This window comes from Cervus canadensis, chromosome 4 (genome assembly GCF_019320065.1).
Source record: "Cervus canadensis isolate Bull #8, Minnesota chromosome 4, ASM1932006v1, whole genome shotgun sequence".
Taxonomy (NCBI): Eukaryota; Metazoa; Chordata; class Mammalia; order Artiodactyla; family Cervidae; genus Cervus; species Cervus canadensis.
Genome location: NC_057389.1, coordinates 103555152 through 103574088, shown reverse-complemented (window position 1 = coordinate 103574088; position 18937 = coordinate 103555152). Strand labels below are relative to the sequence as shown.

The 18937-nt window shown below is 48.9% G+C and overlaps 2 protein-coding genes and 1 long non-coding RNA gene across 8 annotated transcripts in view; 1 reads left to right on the top strand and 2 right to left on the bottom strand.

Annotated features, from left to right (window-relative positions):
- The window catches only part of FCHO1 (FCH and mu domain containing endocytic adaptor 1), a 29277-nt gene extending 26608 nt beyond the window's left edge, over positions 1–2669 (bottom strand). For 3 of the 4 annotated variants that reach the window (XM_043467298.1, XM_043467305.1, XM_043467303.1), the window contains exon 1: positions 2566–2669. The gene's annotated coding sequence lies outside the window, so the exon portion shown is untranslated. The remainder of the gene's footprint in view (positions 1–2565) is intronic. The other variant, XM_043467302.1, reaches the window with a different exon arrangement.
- A 373-nt stretch (positions 2670–3042) lies between these two features.
- LOC122440723 lies at positions 3043–6053 on the top strand. 2 transcript variants are annotated; one of them, XR_006269151.1, is made up of 4 exons: positions 3043–3177; positions 3762–3894; positions 4063–4154; positions 5922–6053. It is a non-coding gene; the product is annotated as an uncharacterized LOC122440723 (long non-coding RNA). The 2 variants fall into 2 exon arrangements; XR_006269152.1 differs by lacking the exon at positions 4063–4154 and having other exon boundaries at positions 5922–6048.
- Positions 6054–11003: 4950 nt separating this feature from the next.
- Positions 11004–18937, bottom strand: part of MAP1S (microtubule associated protein 1S) — a 30041-nt gene continuing 22107 nt past the window's right edge. For both annotated transcript variants that reach the window (XM_043467295.1, XM_043467296.1), the window contains exons 6-7: positions 12107–12342; positions 11004–11231 (exon numbers count right to left, since the gene is read on the bottom strand). In XM_043467295.1, the coding sequence (XP_043323230.1) occupies positions 11076–11231; positions 12107–12342 (392 nt within the window). In that variant the 3' untranslated portion in view covers positions 11004–11075. The remainder of the gene's footprint in view (positions 11232–12106; positions 12343–18937) is intronic.

The window sequence follows — 18937 nt, the reverse complement described above, 5'->3', positions numbered from 1 at the left end:
TGGAGAAGTCAGCCCTGTGTGAACCCAGGTCTCCCAGCCTCCTCAGTGCCAGGGCAAAGCCCAGAGATGGACAGGTCCTTGCCCAAGGTCACATAGCAGGCTGTCAGCTGACCCGGATGCCCCCATCCTCTGGCTGCTGGAGGTAGGGAACAGAGTCCTTCCCAGAGATGGCTGACACAAGCTCCTGGCGCTGCCTGGAGATCCAGCCTCCCCAGCATCAATTCCCAAAACCCTGGGGTTTCTCGCCAGTTCAGCATTTGAGCAGGTCTGGGAGCAGATAAAACAAGACAGGAACCAAGTCAGCAAAGAAGGCAGGGCTCCCATTCCTGACGGGTTGTTTGGAACTCCTGACCTCTCAGTAGGTGGCCTTGGGCTGCCCCTGACCTCTCTGGGCCTCTAGGCTTCTGCAAAACAGGATCTTTCATTTTGCTCTCCCTTTGACTCCAGTTTGCTCACAGTAGGGCCAGTTTGGGGTCTTTCTCTTCTTTTCCTGTGACCGGCCTCTTGCTATGCTGTTTCAGGGACCAGCTCTGTCATGCACTTGCTCCCCTCTAGGGCTGGCCAGCAGGGTTGTGCCCATTTACCAGTCTGGCTTGATTCTCACAGTGGCACCTGGAGGTGGGGTCTCCACTCAACCATCACCCCCAGTGAGGCAACTGAGGCAGTGGCCCCATGTCATACAGTAACTGGGTCATGAATAGCCTCTGAGCTTCTGCTCAGGAATTTTTCAGTCTTCCTTGCTGTCTCCTCTCTCTCCATCACTTTCCTTGGCCAACACCTATTGAGCACCAACTGACTACTGAGCTCTGGAAACACAGCAGGCAATACCCTTGCAGATTTCCTCCTTTCCTATCCTGCCCTGACCTGAATCAGCTGTTGACCCTGTTTATGCTCACTAATATTGCAATTAGTATTATAATTACAATATGGTAATGATTATAACACTGTATGATAATGACTATAGTATTACAATGTCTGCATTTACAGCGCTCCCGTTCTGCCAGTCTGCTCTGATCTTCCAAGGGGAATTCAGCCCATTTCATAGAAGAACACACCAAGGTGCAAAGGGGCAAAGCCACTCACAGGAAAGCTGGATTTGAACCTGGGAACTCTGGACTTCAACCCCTACCAGAGGGACAGAGCCCCAAGAGACAGGGGATAGACTGGCCCAGTGCCTCCCATCTCGTCCTACCCAGGATCCTATCTAGGTACTGGCTTGCCCCTGGCGTGGGTGAAGGTATGTGGGTCAGGATATGCCCCGGGCAGTCCCGCCAGCGTGACGAGGGTGGAGGAGCCCCTGTTCTGATGATAGCAGCTTGGTAATACATTTTATTGTCTGGCAAAGCAACTCTTCCAGCAATGCCAGAGAGTGACCATCTGCCCATTTTGCAGTGCAGTAAACTGAGGCTCTGAGGCCAGCAAGGCATATGGAGGGACCTCCAAACCTATCGCTCTTTCTCCTCCGACCACCATCTTTAGCAAAAGGGTGGAGTCACAATTTAGCAAAAGATGGAGTAGGTGGGTTTCAGAATCAGTGGAGTACAAGCTTTGAAGCCTCAACCCCACTTTCAAATTAAAAAAAAATTAAAAATAAAGGCTCAGGGAGGTCTGTCATCTGTCCAAGGTCACCAATGAGGCAGGTCCATCGGAAGCTACCTCCTGGTACCTACTGCAGATGAGGCAGGCGAATTCTGGGATCTGAGGCAGATGGAGGGGCCGCCCACCCCCCAACCCTCCTCCGCACCCCACTTTCAGTCAGCCTCCAGCAAGATCCTAATTTACCTCGATTTATTTTAATCCCTGGGAACAGATGCTCACTGCCCATCTCCCACTGAAGCAGGGACCACCACTGAGTCCATGCTCCAGGTCTTTCCAAGCCTGGCCCGGCCTGGCCCTCCATCTGACCCTTCCCAGAATTCCAATCTTGGGGTCCCTGCTGAAATGAGGATCCCAGTGAAATGCCCCTCCATTACCCCATCCTTGTGGTAGGGAGCTAGAAAAACACACTCTAGAGGAGGGACCAGGGGACCCCCAGCTCCTCATTCAGGCCTAGATAGGGGTTCACAGAGGAAGGGGTTCACAGAGGAAGGGGTTCCTCATGTTGGTCTCAGGGCCGGGGGTGGGGGCGTGGGGCGATCTACAGGCCAGAGCTGGGAAGAGGGAAATTGGGGGTGGTCTTCATTTCATCTGTCTTGGGTCCCAGGCTCGAGGGAGAGCGGCAAGCTCATCTTTGCAGCTCTGGAACCTAGACCCAGATCCAGGCTTAGAATAAAGGGATTTTGGGGAGGGGTCTCGATTCATAGCCGCCCCGCTGCACGCTCCACTTCTAGGCCAGGAGATGGAGGATTTAGGAGGGGTCTCTATCTCCCTCCGCGGATCCCCGGTTATCACGCGGAAGGTGGAGGAAGGATCGGGTACCCACCACGCAGCCCCCAACCCTCTGTTCTCCGTCCCTCACATCCCGCCGCGCCTTTGACCCTGGAGCCGCCGGGCTGCCAGGCGCGGTGCGCACGGGGTGCTGCGCGGGCCAGGGGGGTTCGGGGTGTTTCAGGGAACAGCACTCACCTCCCGAGCTCGGGCCAAGCCCCGCGCCCGCCGCCACCTGCGGCTCGGTAGCTGATACCCGAGCCCGCCCCGCCCCTCCCTTCGCGGCTGCGGCGCGGCCGCCGGATGGCCCCGCCTCCGGGGCGTGGCCGGGAGAGTCCCCACCTCCGCGGCGGCCTGGGAGGCGGGGCGGGCTGCGAGTGCGCGCGGCCAGCCATTGGGCCATTCAGGCGGCCAGTTCCACCAGCCCAGCGTGCCGATCGTCTGGGGGAGCGGCTCCTTTTTTTAATCTCTCCGCCCCACTACCCGCATTCATTTGCATAATTTAAAGCGATAGATCCGGTTCCTTCCACCTGAGACTCGGTGGGAAGTGTCTGTATAGGTTACTTAGCTCCAAATGGGTGACAAGCACTGAGAAGGACTCTTCTGATTCCTCCTACAAGCCTGTGAGCGGCACATATTGATCCTCATTTTACAGATGGGAAAACTGAGGCTCAGAGAAGGCTCCTGCAGGCTACACAGCGAGTCTACAGCCTGATCCAGGCAACCTCAGGATCTGGTCCCAGGCGTGGGGAGAACCATCCTTAGGAATGTTGTCCTGTCGTAAACCTAAGAGGCTCCGGTCGCCCTCAAGTGAGTGCTTATAAAATGAGATTCATACAGCGCCTGTGGGTCCTTCATTCAAATCTCTGTTCCTGGCTGAGGGACGGCTCTCCAATAGGGAGAAACCTGGCTCCTACCATCCTCTCTCCATTCGCTGAATTCTCTAGCTCCAACCCTGCCGCAGTGCCCAGCACCCTCAGTGAAGACCCTACACCACTCCCTCCCCCCTCCCATCCCTAAGCCCCCCAGGCCGGCACAGTCTGGCCTTGCCCCTCTCACGGCAGTTCTGCAAAATTGGTCTCACCTCAGAGTCTTTGCTTCTGCTGTTCCCTCATCCTGGAGTTCTCAGTTCCCCATCTGACTGGTGACTTAGCTCTCAGTTCCTGCGTGGTAGCTCTGGTCTGGCTTGCTTTCAGCTCAGAGATGACCCCTCAGGGCTGGGGCATTGTGTTAGGCTTGGCGCCCTCCTATCAGAAGCTGGGAGGTCCGCGGGGGCTCTGGCACCACCCACACCGGCTAGGTGGTGTCTGAACTTCATTCATACCCCATACATGGCTTCCTCAAGCCTGGGCCAGGGGCAAGGTGGGGAGAAGGCTTTGATTTTTGTTTTACAGGTGAAGGGACCAAAGCTGACAGACAAGAGGTTGCTCTCCGAAGTCACACATGAAGACATGTCAGAGGCAGGGCTTGACCCAGGTGCACTGAGGCCTAAGCTCCCACCGGTCCTGACCTTGGATCCCAGAAGATGTGAGGGTGGGGAGGACAGGATGCAGAATAGGCCTGTCTGGGGTTGGGGAAGGAAACTCAGGTGTCTGGTCACCACCTATACAGTTGGAGGGTACCTGGAGGTTCATGCCAATTTTCTGTGACTGGGTGTGGGATGAAGCTCCAGAGAGCTTAAGTAATATTCCCCAGGTCACATTCCCAGTGCTGCCAAGCTGGAACACAACCAACATTTCCTGAGCACCTACTGAATGTCAGGAAGGGAAAAGGCACATACTATACAGGTAGGTTGCCAGCCATGTCCTGTCCCAGCAGCAACCCTGGTTACAGATCAGAAGGCAGCACAAGAGTGACTTACTGGTGGGCAGGGTGGTGTTTTAAACTTATCTATTTTTGATTGTGCTGGGTCTTCATTGCTTTCTCTAGTTGAGGTGAGTGGGGCCACTCTCTGGTTGTGGTGTGAGGGTTTCTCATTGCGGTGGCTTCTCTTGTGGCAGAGAGAGGGCTCCAGTAGTTGTGGCACGTGGGCTTAGCTGCCCCATGCCGTGTGGAATCTTCCCAGACCAGGGATCGAACCCATGTCCCCTGCATTGGCAGACAGACTCTTGACCACTGGAACGCCGGGGAAATCCAGGGTGGCGTTTAAAAGGGAGTGGGTCAGGAAGAGCCAGAGGAGGCCCTGGGCTGGGGGTGGGACCAGAAAGAGAGCAGGGAGGGCTTCCTGAAGGATCCCTAGGTGGTGGGCTTGGAAGATGAGAGGTTTTATGTTGCTCTCTCAGAGAAAGGCTACCCTTCCCCCTCCATCATGGCCTCCCAAGAGTCCACATCTTTCCAGATAGGTGCCCTGGCCACGCCCACCAGGGACCAGGTCCCCCTAGCCCCGCCCCAAGCCCGTCTGGAAACACTGCCAACTCTATATGCCAATGCTGGCCTGCTCACAGCTCCCCAGCTTGGCTGGTCTCTTCCGACACCCGGTCCTTTGAAGGGCAAGTCCCATCTGCTCAGTGGGGTGTCCATGAAGCTGTAGGGATGGCCCCACCCCCAGCCTCCCAGTGTTCTTGAAGCTTCAATTTTGTCTCCTCTCGGTTCCTCAAAAAGGCCAAGCCTCTGCTTCTGCGGGGCCCTCTGCCACCCTTGCTCTCGGTCGTCCCCTAATACTGGCTTAATCCTTTGCATCCTTAACGTTTCTCCCTACCCCTAGGTGTGGGGGACTCCTCTGGCACCCAGTGCCAGCCAACAGGCCCGGCATCGTGGGGTGTTGTCCCCTCCTATGTGTCTGGCTCCCCTACTTGACACTGCTCCTCGACAGGGCAGCAGCCAGTATGCGTTGACTGATGCAAGGCTGGACGGTGGCATTCCAGGGAGGGGACACCTTGGGTGCAAAGGCCTGTAGGCGTGATCTAGACGCTGGAGCAACACCGAGAAATCAGGGGGCGGTTGTGGCTCAGGCTCTGGGCAAGTATCGGGGAGGGGCTGCCGGTGAGCAGGCGGTGCCCAGGGTGGGTGCCCAGGACAAGGTCACACACAGGTCACACATCTGGCTCCTGCCATAGGCTCCAGGGCCCCCAGGTGCTCAGGCTGCTGCCGGGGTATTTTTAGTGCATGCTCTGTAGAGGCGGGGCCAGACAGCTGTCAGGAGAGACTGGGGTGGGGAGGGAGGAAGAAGAGAGACAGAGAGGAGAGGAGGAGGGGGTGGGGAACTCCAGGTCCCTGTTATAAGAGGTAAGATGGGAAGTCAGAGTAATGCCCGACACCAGGTGTTGGTAAATCACAGTCTTTGTAAGCTGAATCCAGCCCACTGGTTTCTTTCTGTAAACAAGATTTTATTGGAATGCAGCTATTTATTTCCATTTGTTCAGCTGTAACAGCAGAATTGCGATCTGGACAGACTCTATGGCCCACACCACCAAAAAAAAAAAAAAAAGATTATAATTTTAATAGAACAAGCTTGACAAACCTCCTGCCTGCCAGAACAAAACCATCTCTTTGGGGGGACTTGTCAGTGGCTATTCGTTGATTTCCATCACTATTTCTGATTCCCCTCCTTCTAGGTACAAGAGAGGAGTATGTATCTTTCAGCTCCTGTATTGGGCAGTTTTGTGACTTGCTTTGGCCAATGAGATGAGACTGGAAGTGGCACATAACTTCCTGCTGGAAATCCTTAGGAGCTGGTGCCTGATTTGCTGCGTCCCTTTCCTGTCTGGCCACCCGAGGGTCTAGGTGGTGGAAGCTCCATCATGCTGGGCTGCTGAGTGAGGGTGATGAGAAACACAGCAGCATGGGAAATCTGAAGGGCAGAGAAAGATCCGCCAAGTGTCGACAGCAAAAGCCCAGACCCCTCCCCGCTCCCCACAACACATACACAACTTATTGAAATAAAAATATAATAAAGGAAATATAATCCAGGTGGAGTTCTTTCTAGGAACGTAAGGACAGATCACTATTAGAAAACCTACTAATCGATTAAAAAAAAATTTTTTTTTTGGCGTTGCTGCATGGCATGTGGGATGTTAGTTCCCCAACCAGGGATTGAACCTGCACCCCCTGTGGTGGAAGCTTAAGGTCCTATTAGAGTCTTAACCACTAGACTGCCAGAGAAGCCCCTAGATTTTTTTTTAAAGATAAACTTACTCCCTTTGGTGGTTCATAACTTTATTTTGAGGCCCTGTTATTAGATGCATACAAATTTGGACTGTTGCATCTTTTTGATGAGTTAAAAGCTTTCACTTGATAGTCCTTATTTCTAGCGTGTCTGTGCTGAGTTGCTTCAGTCATGTCCAACTCTTTGTGACCCTATGGACTGTAGCCCACCAGGCTCCTCTGTCCGTGGGGATTCTCCAGAAAAGAATACTGGAGTGGGCTGCCACGCCCTCCTCCAGGGGAGATCTTCCGGACCCAGGGATCGAACCCTTGTCTCTTGCATTGGCAGGCATGTTCTTTACCCACTGAGCCACCTGGGAAACCCCTTATTTCTAGTAATACACCAAAAATAAAACTTTATTAGTGTGGATATATCAGCTTTAATTTTTTTCTTTAGTATTTGTCAGGTTTATTCCGCGCCCCCACCCCCAATCATTTACTTTCAAAATTTCAGCATCTTCATGTTTAGATGTTTCTTGCAAGTAGCACAAAAACTGAACTAAAAAATACAGTCTGAAAAAAATCTATCTTTTAACTGGAGTTTTCTGTCCGTCTGCATTTACTTAATTACTGGCAAATTTTTATGTATGTATTTTCATTATCCTGTGCTTTCTATTTGTACCTGTTTCCTTATGGAAGAACTTGGGATTTTCTTTTTTTTTTTTTTTAGTCTAATTTCTCCCCTCTACTAATCTGGAAGTTATACAATAGTTCTGTTCACCCAGTATTTACTCTAACTATTAATACTGCTACTCCGCTCAACTAAGTGGTATGTTACTCTCCCCTCAAACATGTGAAGATTTTAAAAGCTTACTCCATTCAGTTTTTACCTGTTTGCCACCGTTGCCTAAACGCAATTTTTCATCCTACACACTGGATACCGTAATTCTTGTTAACGAGGATGACACTTTAGCTGTTATTCAAACTTCTTTGTGCTGTTTCCTTGTGCAAGTCAGCTCTTCCACTTGGATCATTTTCTACCTGAAAAAAATTCCCTCAGGATTTCACTCAACAAGGGTCTTCATTTCTCTCACCCTCCAAAGATGCTTCTGTTGAATGAGAACTTCTGGGTTGCTAAAGACGGTACCCGACCGGGTCCTGAGTTTCATGCTGTGGGGCTGAGGAGCTGTCTCTCCGTCTACTATTCTTGCTTTTCTTGTTGACTGTGGTTTTCTGCACTGTTCAGTCGCTCAGTCGTATATGACTCTTCGCAACCCCACGGGCTGCAGCACACCAGGCCTCCCTGTCCTTCACCATCTCCTTGAGTTTGCTCAAACTCATGTCCACTGAGTCGATGGTGCCATCCAACCAGCTCATCCTCTGTCGTCCCCTTCTCCTCCTGCCCCCAATCTTCCCCAGCATCAGAGTCTTTTCCAATGAGTCCACTCTCCACATCAGGAGGCCAAAGTATAGGAGCTGCAGCTTTAGCATCAGTCCTTCCAATGAATATTCAGGGATGATTTCTTTTAGGATGGACTGGTTGGGTCTCCTTGCTGTCCAAGGGACTCTCAAGAGTCTTCCCCAGCACCACAATTCGAAATCAATTCTTTGGCGCTCAGCTTTCTTTATGGTCCAACTCTCACATCCATACAGGACTACTGGAAAAACCACAGCTTTGACTATGTGGATCTTTGTCAACAAAGTGATGTCTTTGCTTTTTAATATGCTGTCTAGGTTTGCGAAGTTGTCTTTTTATATATCCTGCTTGGGATTTGGCTGGATTTCTGAATACGAGAGAATTGACACCTTTCATTACTTCTGGAAAATTCTCCACTATTATCCCCTTCAGAATTTGCCTCTGCTCTCTCCTCTGTCTCAATCCCCTTTTTTCTTTCCCCTGTTTAGGAAACTCATTCAGTTCCATCTTCCAGTTCACCCATTTTCTCTTCAGCTACCTACAGTTTCACTGTTGATCCAACCCAATTATTTGCTTTTTTATTTCTCTTAGTTCTATTTGGCTCTTCTGCAAATATGGCTGTCTCTTGTGCTTTGTTCACTTTTCAGGACTAAACACAGCAAAGACACCAGGATTAAAGACACCAGGTCTGTGCCACTGGCATTCACAGGCTGTGAATTCTGATGCTGGCTCACATGTCCTGGGATGTGACTGAGAGAACTCTTTAGATTAGTTGAAAGTTCCCCCAGGGTCTCCAGCATCCTGGACTGCTTTAAACCATGTCATCCACCTAAGTTTGCTTTCCATCTTTGGAAAGATCTTATTTTGATGTCTACTTCATGCTTTGAGGTCTCTGCTTATCAGACAGACCATCTTGAAGGTCCATGAAAAGAAGATGGAAGACCGCCTTGTGTAACAGAAAAGCTGCTTCCTTCTTCCCTCCTGGGGTTTCTGTCTGCACTATTCTGGCCTCTGACTGTTCCTCATTTTCTGGGTGCTCACTGATACATTAACCAACACTTAACTCATTTTCACCCAGCAATTTTAGTTGTTTTTGTTAGGGCTCTAGCCCACTATCTGGTCAGAAGCAGAAGCAGACAGCTTTTCTCAAGCATGTGTTTGGGCCCCCTCTGTGGAGATTCTAGAGCTCCAAGAGGAATGAGACTGTAAAAACAACCTTTTATGGAGGCAAAAAGTAAAATTAAGGAGAAAGAACCTGCCTGATGAGCTACTGAGGCACACAGATCTACACTGGAGAAAGTAAGGAGATGGCCAGAAACGTTGGCGATGGATTAGTACAGATTTGGAAATAAACAACAACACATTTGGCATCTTTTTCAGGGAGGAAGGAGTGTTTTAAATCCGTACATTGCATTGAAAACTCAACTGTCCAGGTTGGGGCAATCCCTACCTCTCCCTTCATCCCAAAATAAGCCCTATGTGGGTAAAAATAACCAGAAAAAAAAAAACCCCAACCTTGGGAGAATTTGTGCCAACTGTGGAAGGACCTCTAAAAGCACAAAGGAGGGACATTTTAAGAACTGAGGTTTGAAAATCATAAAAATAAAACGTTTACAGCAAAACTGCTCCTAAACAAAACTGAAGGGCAAATTTGGGGAAAAAAAAAAATTTACAACACAAGAGTTTATTAGTGGTTAAAATGGCAAATTTTATGTTATGCATTTTTTAATGATTGAAAATTTTAACAAGTTTATTGTCCCTATTTAGGGAAAAAAAAGAATTATGATGTCTGAATGAGAAAAAGACAAACATCTAAATAAAAAATCTGAACTAATTAAAAATAAATATAAGAAAACCTCCGTGGAAAAAAATGAAATGAGAACAAGGAGGCAGCACCTGTACTCAACAAGCGTCCAAGATGAAAAGTCAGGGTGACACGGCCTCATGTATGAACAGTAACCCTTCTTCAGACCCCAGACTGAGAAGTCTCCTTACAGGAAAGAGGGTAGGTATTGAGGGGTTAGCACTTGTCACATTTTTGTAGCTTTTAGGTTTCAGACTGTGTTTTAAACACATGGCTAAAAAAAAAAAAAAAAAAACACATTGCTGACTGGAGACATATTAATACATCTTTTGTTACCTGAACATTATTGACCAAAGACGTATCAATATTTAGACAGTAATACAATTAAAAACACCAGGCAAAGTTGTTAGAGCTTAAAACTGATCAAGGGTTCATTATACAACTTACGATTGTCATCATTCACGTTTTCCTCCGTTAGTTCCAACCTTGTGTATTTTATAAACACAAGTTTGTTACCATAAATTTTTCAAAAATGATATATTGCTAAATTTTCTGAGTGGAGAATTTTTCAGTGAATTTTACGCAGATACCTGCTCTGACTGTCCGAGTGAAATACACAGTAGTGTCTCCAAAGGCGCAGTTCTTCAGAAGGTAGTTCCGACTCAGACGATGTGAATGTCAGACCAATGAAAAGACAAGAAACTTTAGTGACTGATTCTGACACGGAAGTGAAAATGAAACTCACGGTGCGGAGAAGACTTCACAGGTGTGTCAGGTGTAACTACTGAATGTAATAACCCACACAGTGTTAGTGAAATAACAGAAAAAAATTTTGGCCGGCCAAAATAAAAACGCTGGCCATGGGCATTAGTGTCTGCAAAAATGTCCTGGTCAATCATGAGTTGAGAGCCTGATGCAGGATGCAAGACTGTCCTGCCATGAGTGTCAACTATCCCTAGGAACAGAGGACGACTTCTGTTGGAACGGCTCGGGAGCAGAGAGTCAGGGTTCAGATCTCACCTTGGCCACCACCTGGATTGTGCGGCTGGGGTTTGGCAGCTGCCTTCCTGTCTATAAAACGGGGGACCCCCAGTCACAGCTGCTGGGCTGGAGGGCTGATGTCGGCAGCCAGCTCCACTGACCTGGGAGGTACTGCCTTCCCTGGGCCCGGGTTTTCCATCTGTGACACGGGGGCCAGAGCACATCTGACCTGGAGCTACTGGGGATTCCGCAGAAGCTGTCCCTCCCCAAACTGGGGGCCACCCCACGGCAGCAATGACTGTCTGGAGCGCTGCTGAGTCTCCCGCCGGCAGAAGGAACGAGGCCGCAGCCGAGCGGTACCTGGTTTATTTCTGACGCAGGGACACCCCAGGACAGTGGCAGATGCTGGGGCTGGGGGCGGGGCTAGAACTCCACCTTGCAGGCGGGGAAGGCCTCGTCCTGCATCGACACGGTGCTGTTGCTGCCCAGCACCGTGATGCCCAGCGCCTGGTGCCGGGCGTGCGTCTCCTCGTACCACTCGTGCATCGCCGCCGAATCGAAGGTGGGGATCAGGGTCACCTGCGGTGGGGCAGACGGACCGCCGGTGAGGGGGCGCGCCCGCTGCCCTCCCGGCCCAGCCCCCAGGCAGCGGGGGACGTGTGCGCTGCCTGCGCTCTCCGCCGAGGTGTCTGCACTGGCGGCCGGCCTGCCCCGAAGTCCCTATTCTTTCCCACGGCACCCCAGGTGCCTTCCACAGCCCGGGAGACCAGACCACTCCTCTGTGCTCCCCGCCCGCCCCACTCCCCTGCTATGTCCCGCTTCACTTGTCCGGACCTCCGGCCAGCTCCCTGAACACACCCTGCTCCTGCCTCCGGTCGGAGCACTCCCTCCCAGCCGCTCGGTGACCCGGGTGCCCGACCGGCTGTCAGCACACTCGCACTGGGTGGGCAGCCAGGTCCTGGAGGCTCCATCTGCCCAAATTCACCTCGTGCTTCCAGGCTGTATTTCAAGGATTCTCATGGGGACAACCCCAGCCTTCAAGGGTCAATGGTCAACATGCGTAGATACCACACACCCCATCCACTCCTCCTGGCTGATTCTCATAACGCTGGGGAGACTCAATGCCAGGGCTCAGGTGAGGCGATCCAGCAGCCCCACCCGGCAACCTCACCCAGGGGAGCTGCAGACAAGGGAATGGCAGGGACAGGAGCAGTCCCGAGAGCCGGGCGGGGCCGGCATTTGCCCTCACTGCTGCCTGGCCTTGGGGACAGGGATTCAGCTTCTCTGAGCCCCACTCCCTCTCTGCATGTGGGTGAAGGTCACACCAGCCTCACAGGACTCTGGGTTTGGCAGGAAGACACCGGAAGTGCTGCCCTGCCCAGGGCCAGGAGCCTGAAACCGCCCCAGTGACCTGTGCTGTCACGGGACTCTCAGACGCCCCGCTCATCACACACCTGGAGCTGCCGGTCCCACTGCTGCTTGCCAGCCAGGAGCGCATCCAGGACGGCCCGCATGCCCTCCTCCTTGTGCTGGTCCTGGCCGCTGATGACGTAGCAGAGCGCACGCACCCGCCGGAAGAACTCCTCGTCCACCAGGCGGGCACTGCCTCCGCTGGGCAGGTAGGCCAGGTCCAGGTAGACAGGGGAGCCCGGTGGGGCCGCTGACCCTGCTGACCGGCTGCCAGCTGGCCCTGTGGGCGAGAGGGATGGGATCAGTTGTGAGCTCCGGGGAACAAGGGAGGGTTGGAGACCCAGGGCCCAGGACGAGGCTCCCAGCTCCACCTGCCCCTCTCCGAGTGGCTCCCTCCCTGGCAAGAGGCGTGATCTCACCACTTCACGGTAGGTAAGTCCTCCCTGGCAAGTGCAGTAACTGGATGAATCCTGCATACACCCCAGTCAACCCTCAAGGACACACCCTGGCCAGTCCCAGGACACAGACGTCCCCAGCACCTGAGGGGAGGGGTATTCAGGGAGGGCTCCTTGAAAGAGGGGGTTTTGGACCTTGCGCCCCTAAAGCAGCATATCTGGAACGTTCTGCAGCAGCATCCATGTTTAATTACTCATGGGGAGTTTATCTGTTGTTTTTTAATTACTCCTGGGCACCGCACCCATCCTGGGGACACAGCAGGGACCAGAACAAATAACAATCCCTGCCTTCAGGGCTGATGGGGAGCCAGAGTGGGTGTGGGAAGGAGAGAGTCGAGGAAAGGAGATGCAGGCTGGGGCAGCTGCACCAGGGCCTTGTCTACACCCGGAACCCAGAGCCCGGTGCGAGGGGGACAGGGCCATCACTCCCAGGCCAGTGAACCCATCAACTGCTTGAGGATGCAGCCGGCTCCTGGGCACAGGAAGTCTGTCAGATGTCTGATCATCTCAAGATCCTAAACACTGCCCAGACCAGGGCATGGGACCAGAGGGCTGCTGCATGGTGCGGGGGTGAGGCGGGGGGAGCATTTGCAGAATGAAGGAAACCTCCAGCTTTCAGTAAGAGCATCCCTCACTTATGACTGGGGACAGTGGTGCGCCAGGAAGGGAAAGCCACCAGAGCTGTGGCAGGTGAGAGGCCGACGGGAACCCGAGAGGCAGAACGGCTGAGAGAAGACAAGGGGAATGGGGACAGAAGCCAGGGGGCAGGAGGAATCAAGACCGCCAGGAGAAATATCAATAACCTCAGATATACAGATGATACCACTCTAATGGTAGAAAGCGAACTGAAAAGCTTCTTGATGAGGATAAAAGAGAGTGAAAAAGCTGGCTTGCAACTCAACATCCAAAAAACTAAGATCATGGCATCTGGTCCCATCACTTCATGGCAAGTAGAAGGGAAAAAGTGGAAACAATGACAGACTATTTTCTTGGGCTCCAAAATCACTGTGGACGAGGACTGCAGCCATGAAATTAAAAGATTCTTGCTCCTTAGAAGGAAAGCTATGACAAATCTAGACAGCGTATTAAAAAGCAGAGACATCACTTTGCTGACAAAGGTCCATATAGTCAAAGCTATGGTTTTCCCAGTAGTCACATGTGGATGTGACAGCTGGACCATAAGGAAACACCAAGAAAGTAATGCTTTCAAATTATGGTGTTGGAGAAGACTCTTGAAAGTCCCTTGGACAGCAAGCAGGTCAAACGAGTCAATCCTAAAGGAGATCAACCCTGAATATTCGTTGGAAGGACTGATGCTAAAGCTGACACTCCAATACTTTAGACCCTGATGCTGGCAAAGATTAAGGGCAGGAGGAGAAGTGGGGAACAGAGGATGAGACGGTTGGATAGCATCACCAACTCAATGAACATGAGTTTGCGCAAACTCTGGGAGATAGTGAAGGACAGGGAAGCCTGGTGTGCTGCAGCCCATGGGGTCGCAGAGACCTGGACACGGCTTAGGGACTAAATAACAACAACAGGGAAAGCTCAGTGAACCTGAGCTGGAGCTGTCATGACTGCCGTTGTGGTTGCTTCCTCACCAGCCTTCCATGTGACTGCAGACCTGCTCTGACTGATGCATTGGCCACTGAGCGCTGGAACACGGTGTGAGCCAAGACGTGCTGGGAGTGCAAAATACGTACTAGGCGCCCAAGACGTAGTGTGGAGAAGAGAAGGGAACTATCTAGTAATTTTTAATGCTGGTTACATGCTGCACTATCATTGTGATATAGTAGTATGCAGGCAGGAACGAACACAGCAGGATTCTGGGATGATGGCAGAGCAGGAAGCTCCAGGAATCTGTCTCCCCTTCTAGACAGCTGTGCTGCCAGCCCCACCCTGTAGGTTTGGAGCTACTTACACGGGATTCAAGAACTGCACATTTTTAATTCTTTCTTCCCCCTTCATTTTTTTTCTTTTTCCCCTTTTGGGAGCCAGACAGTCAAGGACTAGGACACTTAAAAGCAGAGACAGGGGAATTTAGAAAGGAACCACAGATGCCCAGGGAAAGGTACAGGATCAGAAAAGGCATAAGAACACCTTAAATTTATACCTCAGACTGATCTTCAGCACAGAGACAGCCCACAATAATCAAACAAAAGAGCCACAGCAAACCCTGGGGAAGAGATTTTGGCTCTCCAGAATCATCACATTTGTTAGATTCAAGTGTACAGTTTTCAATTATAAAAAATCACAAGCCACACAAAGAAACAGGGAAGTATGGCCTAGTCAAAGGGAAAAAAAATTAACAGAAACCGTCCTTAAGGAAGACGAAGGGGCAGATCACCAAAGACTTTAAAAACTGTCCTAAAGATACTCAAAGAACTAAAGGAAGATGTGGAAAAAAATCAAGAAAAACAATGTATGGACAAAGCACAAATATCAATAAGGAGATAGAAAACATAAAAGTAAATGAAAAGAAATTCTAGAGCTGGGAAGTATAATAACTGAAATGGAAAATTCTCTAGAGAGATTCAGCTCAAGGTTTAAACAAGCAGAAGAATCAGTGGTCTTGATAACAGAACAATGGAAATGATCGAGTCTGAGGAACAGAAAGAAAAATAACTGAAGTAAGTGAACAGAGTCTAAGGGACCTATCGGATACTATCAAGACGACCAACATACACAATATGGATATCTCAGAAGAAAAAGAAAGAGAAAGGGGCAGAGAGATTATTTCAAGAAATAATGGCCAAAATCTTCCCATATTTAATCAAAGACATGAATAGAAACATCTGAGAAACTCGATGAACTCCAAATAGGATAAACTCAAACAGAACCACACTGAGACACAATATAATCAAACTGTCCAACAATAAAGACACAGTGATAAAGAGATTAAGGGAGGTTTAAAGGTACAAATGCTGTTATTAATATCTCAGATCAACAACCTAACATTACAACTAAACCCAAAGCCAGCAGAGGGATTAAATAATAAAGATTAGAGCAGAGATTTTAAGAACAGGGAATAGAAGAACATCACAGAAGAAAAAAGCAAAACCAAAAGTTGGTTCTTTGAAAAGATCAACAAAATCGACAAATCTTCAGCTACACTGACTAAGAAAGAAAAAGACTCAAATTAGTAACATCAGATATGAAAGTGGGGACGTTACTGCCAATCCTATAGAAATAAAAAGTTAAAAAAAGGTAAAGAAATAACAAGCACTGTGAGAAAACTATGAACAATTATATACCAAGAAACTGGATAAGTTAGAAGAGATGTATAAATTCCTAGAAACATAAAACCTACCTAGACTGACTCACAAAATGTGAACAGAATTAAAACCAATAAAGAGATAATCAATAATCAAACACCTCCTGGGCTTCACTGAGTTTCTACCAAACATTTAAAGAAGAACCAATCCTCAAACTTTCCCCCAAAACTGAAGAGCAGGAAATACTTTCCAATTCATTCTGACAACATTTGGAGGCCAACACTGCCCTGATACTAAGATCACACAAAGATATTATGAAAAAAGAAAACTACTGACCAATACCTCTCAAACACTGATGCAAAACCCCTCAACAAGACACTAGCAAGTTGAACTCAGCAGCATATTAAAAGAATTATACACCATGACCAAGGGGGCTATTCCTGGGATGCAGGAATAACTAGTTTGACATATAAAAATCAGTGTAACACATTAACAGAAGGAAGGAAAAAATCCACATGACCATCTCAGTTAGTGCAGAAAAGGTATTTGACAAAATCCAACACTCTTTTTTAAAATTTTTTTACTTTACAACATTGTACTGGTTTTGCCATACACTGACATGAATCCGCTGTGGGTGTACATGTGTTCCCCATCCTGAGCCCCCCTCCCACCTCCCTTCACATCCCATCCCTCTGGGTCATCCCAGTGCACCAGCCCCAAGCACCCTATATCATGCATCGCACCTGGACTGACACTCCTTCACGATAAACATACTCAACAAACTAGGATTAAAAGGAAACCACCTAACATAGTAAAGCCATATACTGAAAAACCCACAGTTCACAGATACTCAGTGGAGAAAGACTGAAAGATTTTCCTCTAAGATCAGGAAAAAGGCCAGAATGTCTGCTTTAACCACTTTCGCTTCATACAGCCAGCAAAAACAAGACCAGGAGCTGACTATGGCTCAGATTATGATCTCCTTATTGCCAAATTGAGATTTAAATTGAAGAAAGTATGGAAAACCACCAGGCCATTCAAGTATGACCTAAATTAAATCCCTTATGATTATACAGTGGAAGTGACAAATAGATTCAAGGGATATGATCTGACCGAGCGCCTGAAAATCTATGGATGGAGGTTTGTCACACTGTACAGGAGGCGGTGATCCAAACCATCCCCAAGAAAGAGAAATGCAAAAAGGCAAAGTGGTCATCTGAGGAGGACTTATAAACAGCTGAGAAAAGAAGTGAAAGGCAAAGGAGGAAAGGAAAGATATACTCATTTGAATGCAGAGTTCCAAAGAATAACAAGGAGAGATAAGAACGCCTTCCTAAGTGAACAATGCAAAGAAACAGAGGAAAACAATAGAATGGGAAAGACTAGGATCTCTTCAAGAAAATTAGAGACACAAGAGAACATTTCATGCAAAGATGGGCACAATAAAGGACAGAAATGGTATGACCTAACAGAAGCAGAAGGCATTAAAAGAGGTGGCACGAATACACAGATCTTCATGACCCAGATAACCACGATGGTGTGATCACTCACCTAGAGCCAGACATCCTGGAGCGTGAAGTCAAGTGGGCCTTAGGAAGCATCACTACAAACAAAGCTAGTGGAGGTGATGGAATTCCAGTTGAGCTATTTCAAATCCTAAGAGATGATGCTGTGAAAGTGCTGCACTCAATACGCCAGCAAATTTGGAAAACTCAGCAGTGGCCACAGGACTGGAAAAGATCAGTTTTCATTCCAATCCCAAAGAAGGGCAATGCCAAAGAATGCTCAAACTACTACACAACTGTACTCATTTCCCATGCAAGCAAAGTAATGCTCAAAACTCTCCAAGCCTTGGAGAATAGTATGTGAACCAAGAACTTCCAGATGATCAAATTGGATTTATAAAAAAGCAGAGGAACCAGAGATTAAATTGCAAGCATCCATAGAAAAAGCAAGAGAATTCCAGAAAAACATCTACTTCTGCTTCACTCACTATGCTAAAGCCTTTGATTGTGTGGATCACAACAAACTGGAAAATTTTTACAGAGATGGGAATACCAGACCACCTTATCTGCCTCCTGAGAAATCTCTGTGCAGGTCAAGAAGCAAGAGTTAGAACCAGAGTTGGAACAATGGACTGGTTCAAAATTGGGAAAGGAGTAACATCAAGGCTGTATATTGTCACCCTACTTATTTAAACTTATATGAAGAGTACATCACATGAAATGCTGGGCTGGAAGAAGCACAACTGGAATCAAGATTGCTGGGAGAAATACCAATAACCTCAGATATGCAGCTATCACCACCCTTATGGCAGAAAGAGAAGAGAAACTAAACAGCCTCTTGATGAAGGTGAAAGAGGAGAGTGAAAAAGCCAGCTTAAAACTCAACATTCAAAAAATGAAGATCACGGCACCCGGTCCCATCATTTCATGGCAAATAGGTGCGGAAACAATGAAACCAGTGAGAGATTTTATTTTCTTGGGTCCAAAATCACTGCAGATGGTGACTGCAGCCATGAAATTAAAAGACATTTGCCCCTTGACCAACCTAGACAGCATATTAAAAAACAGAGACATTACTTTGCCAACAAAGGTCAGTATAGTCAAAGCTATGGTTTTTCCAGTAGTCATGTATGGATGTGAGAGCTGGACCATAAGGTAGGCTGAACTGATGCTCTTGAGCTGCCAAAGAACTGATGCTCTTGAGCTGTGGTGTTGGAGAAGACTCTTGAGAGTCCCTTGGACTACAAGGAGATCCAACCAGTCCATCCTAAGGGAAATCAATCCTGAGTATTCATTAGAAGGACTGATGCTGAAGCTCCATACTTTGGCCACCTGAAGCAAAGAGCTGACTCATTAGAAAAGAGCCTGATGCTGGGAAAGATTGAAGGCAGGAGAAGGGGATGACAGAGGACGAGATGGTTGGATGGCATCACCAACTCTATGGACATGTGTTTGAGCACGCTCCAGGAGGTGGTGAAGGACAGGAAGTCTGGCGTGCTACAGTCCATGGGGTCACAAGGAGTAGAACACGACTGAGCGACTGAACAGCAACAAGCCACCCCGAGTCAAGGCAGTGTAGGAATCCTAGCCAGAACAATTAGGCAAGAGAAAGAATTAAAAGGTAACCACATTAGAATGGAAAAATAAAGTTATCTCTGTCCACATGTGATATGATGTTATGTGTAGAAAATCCTAAAGAT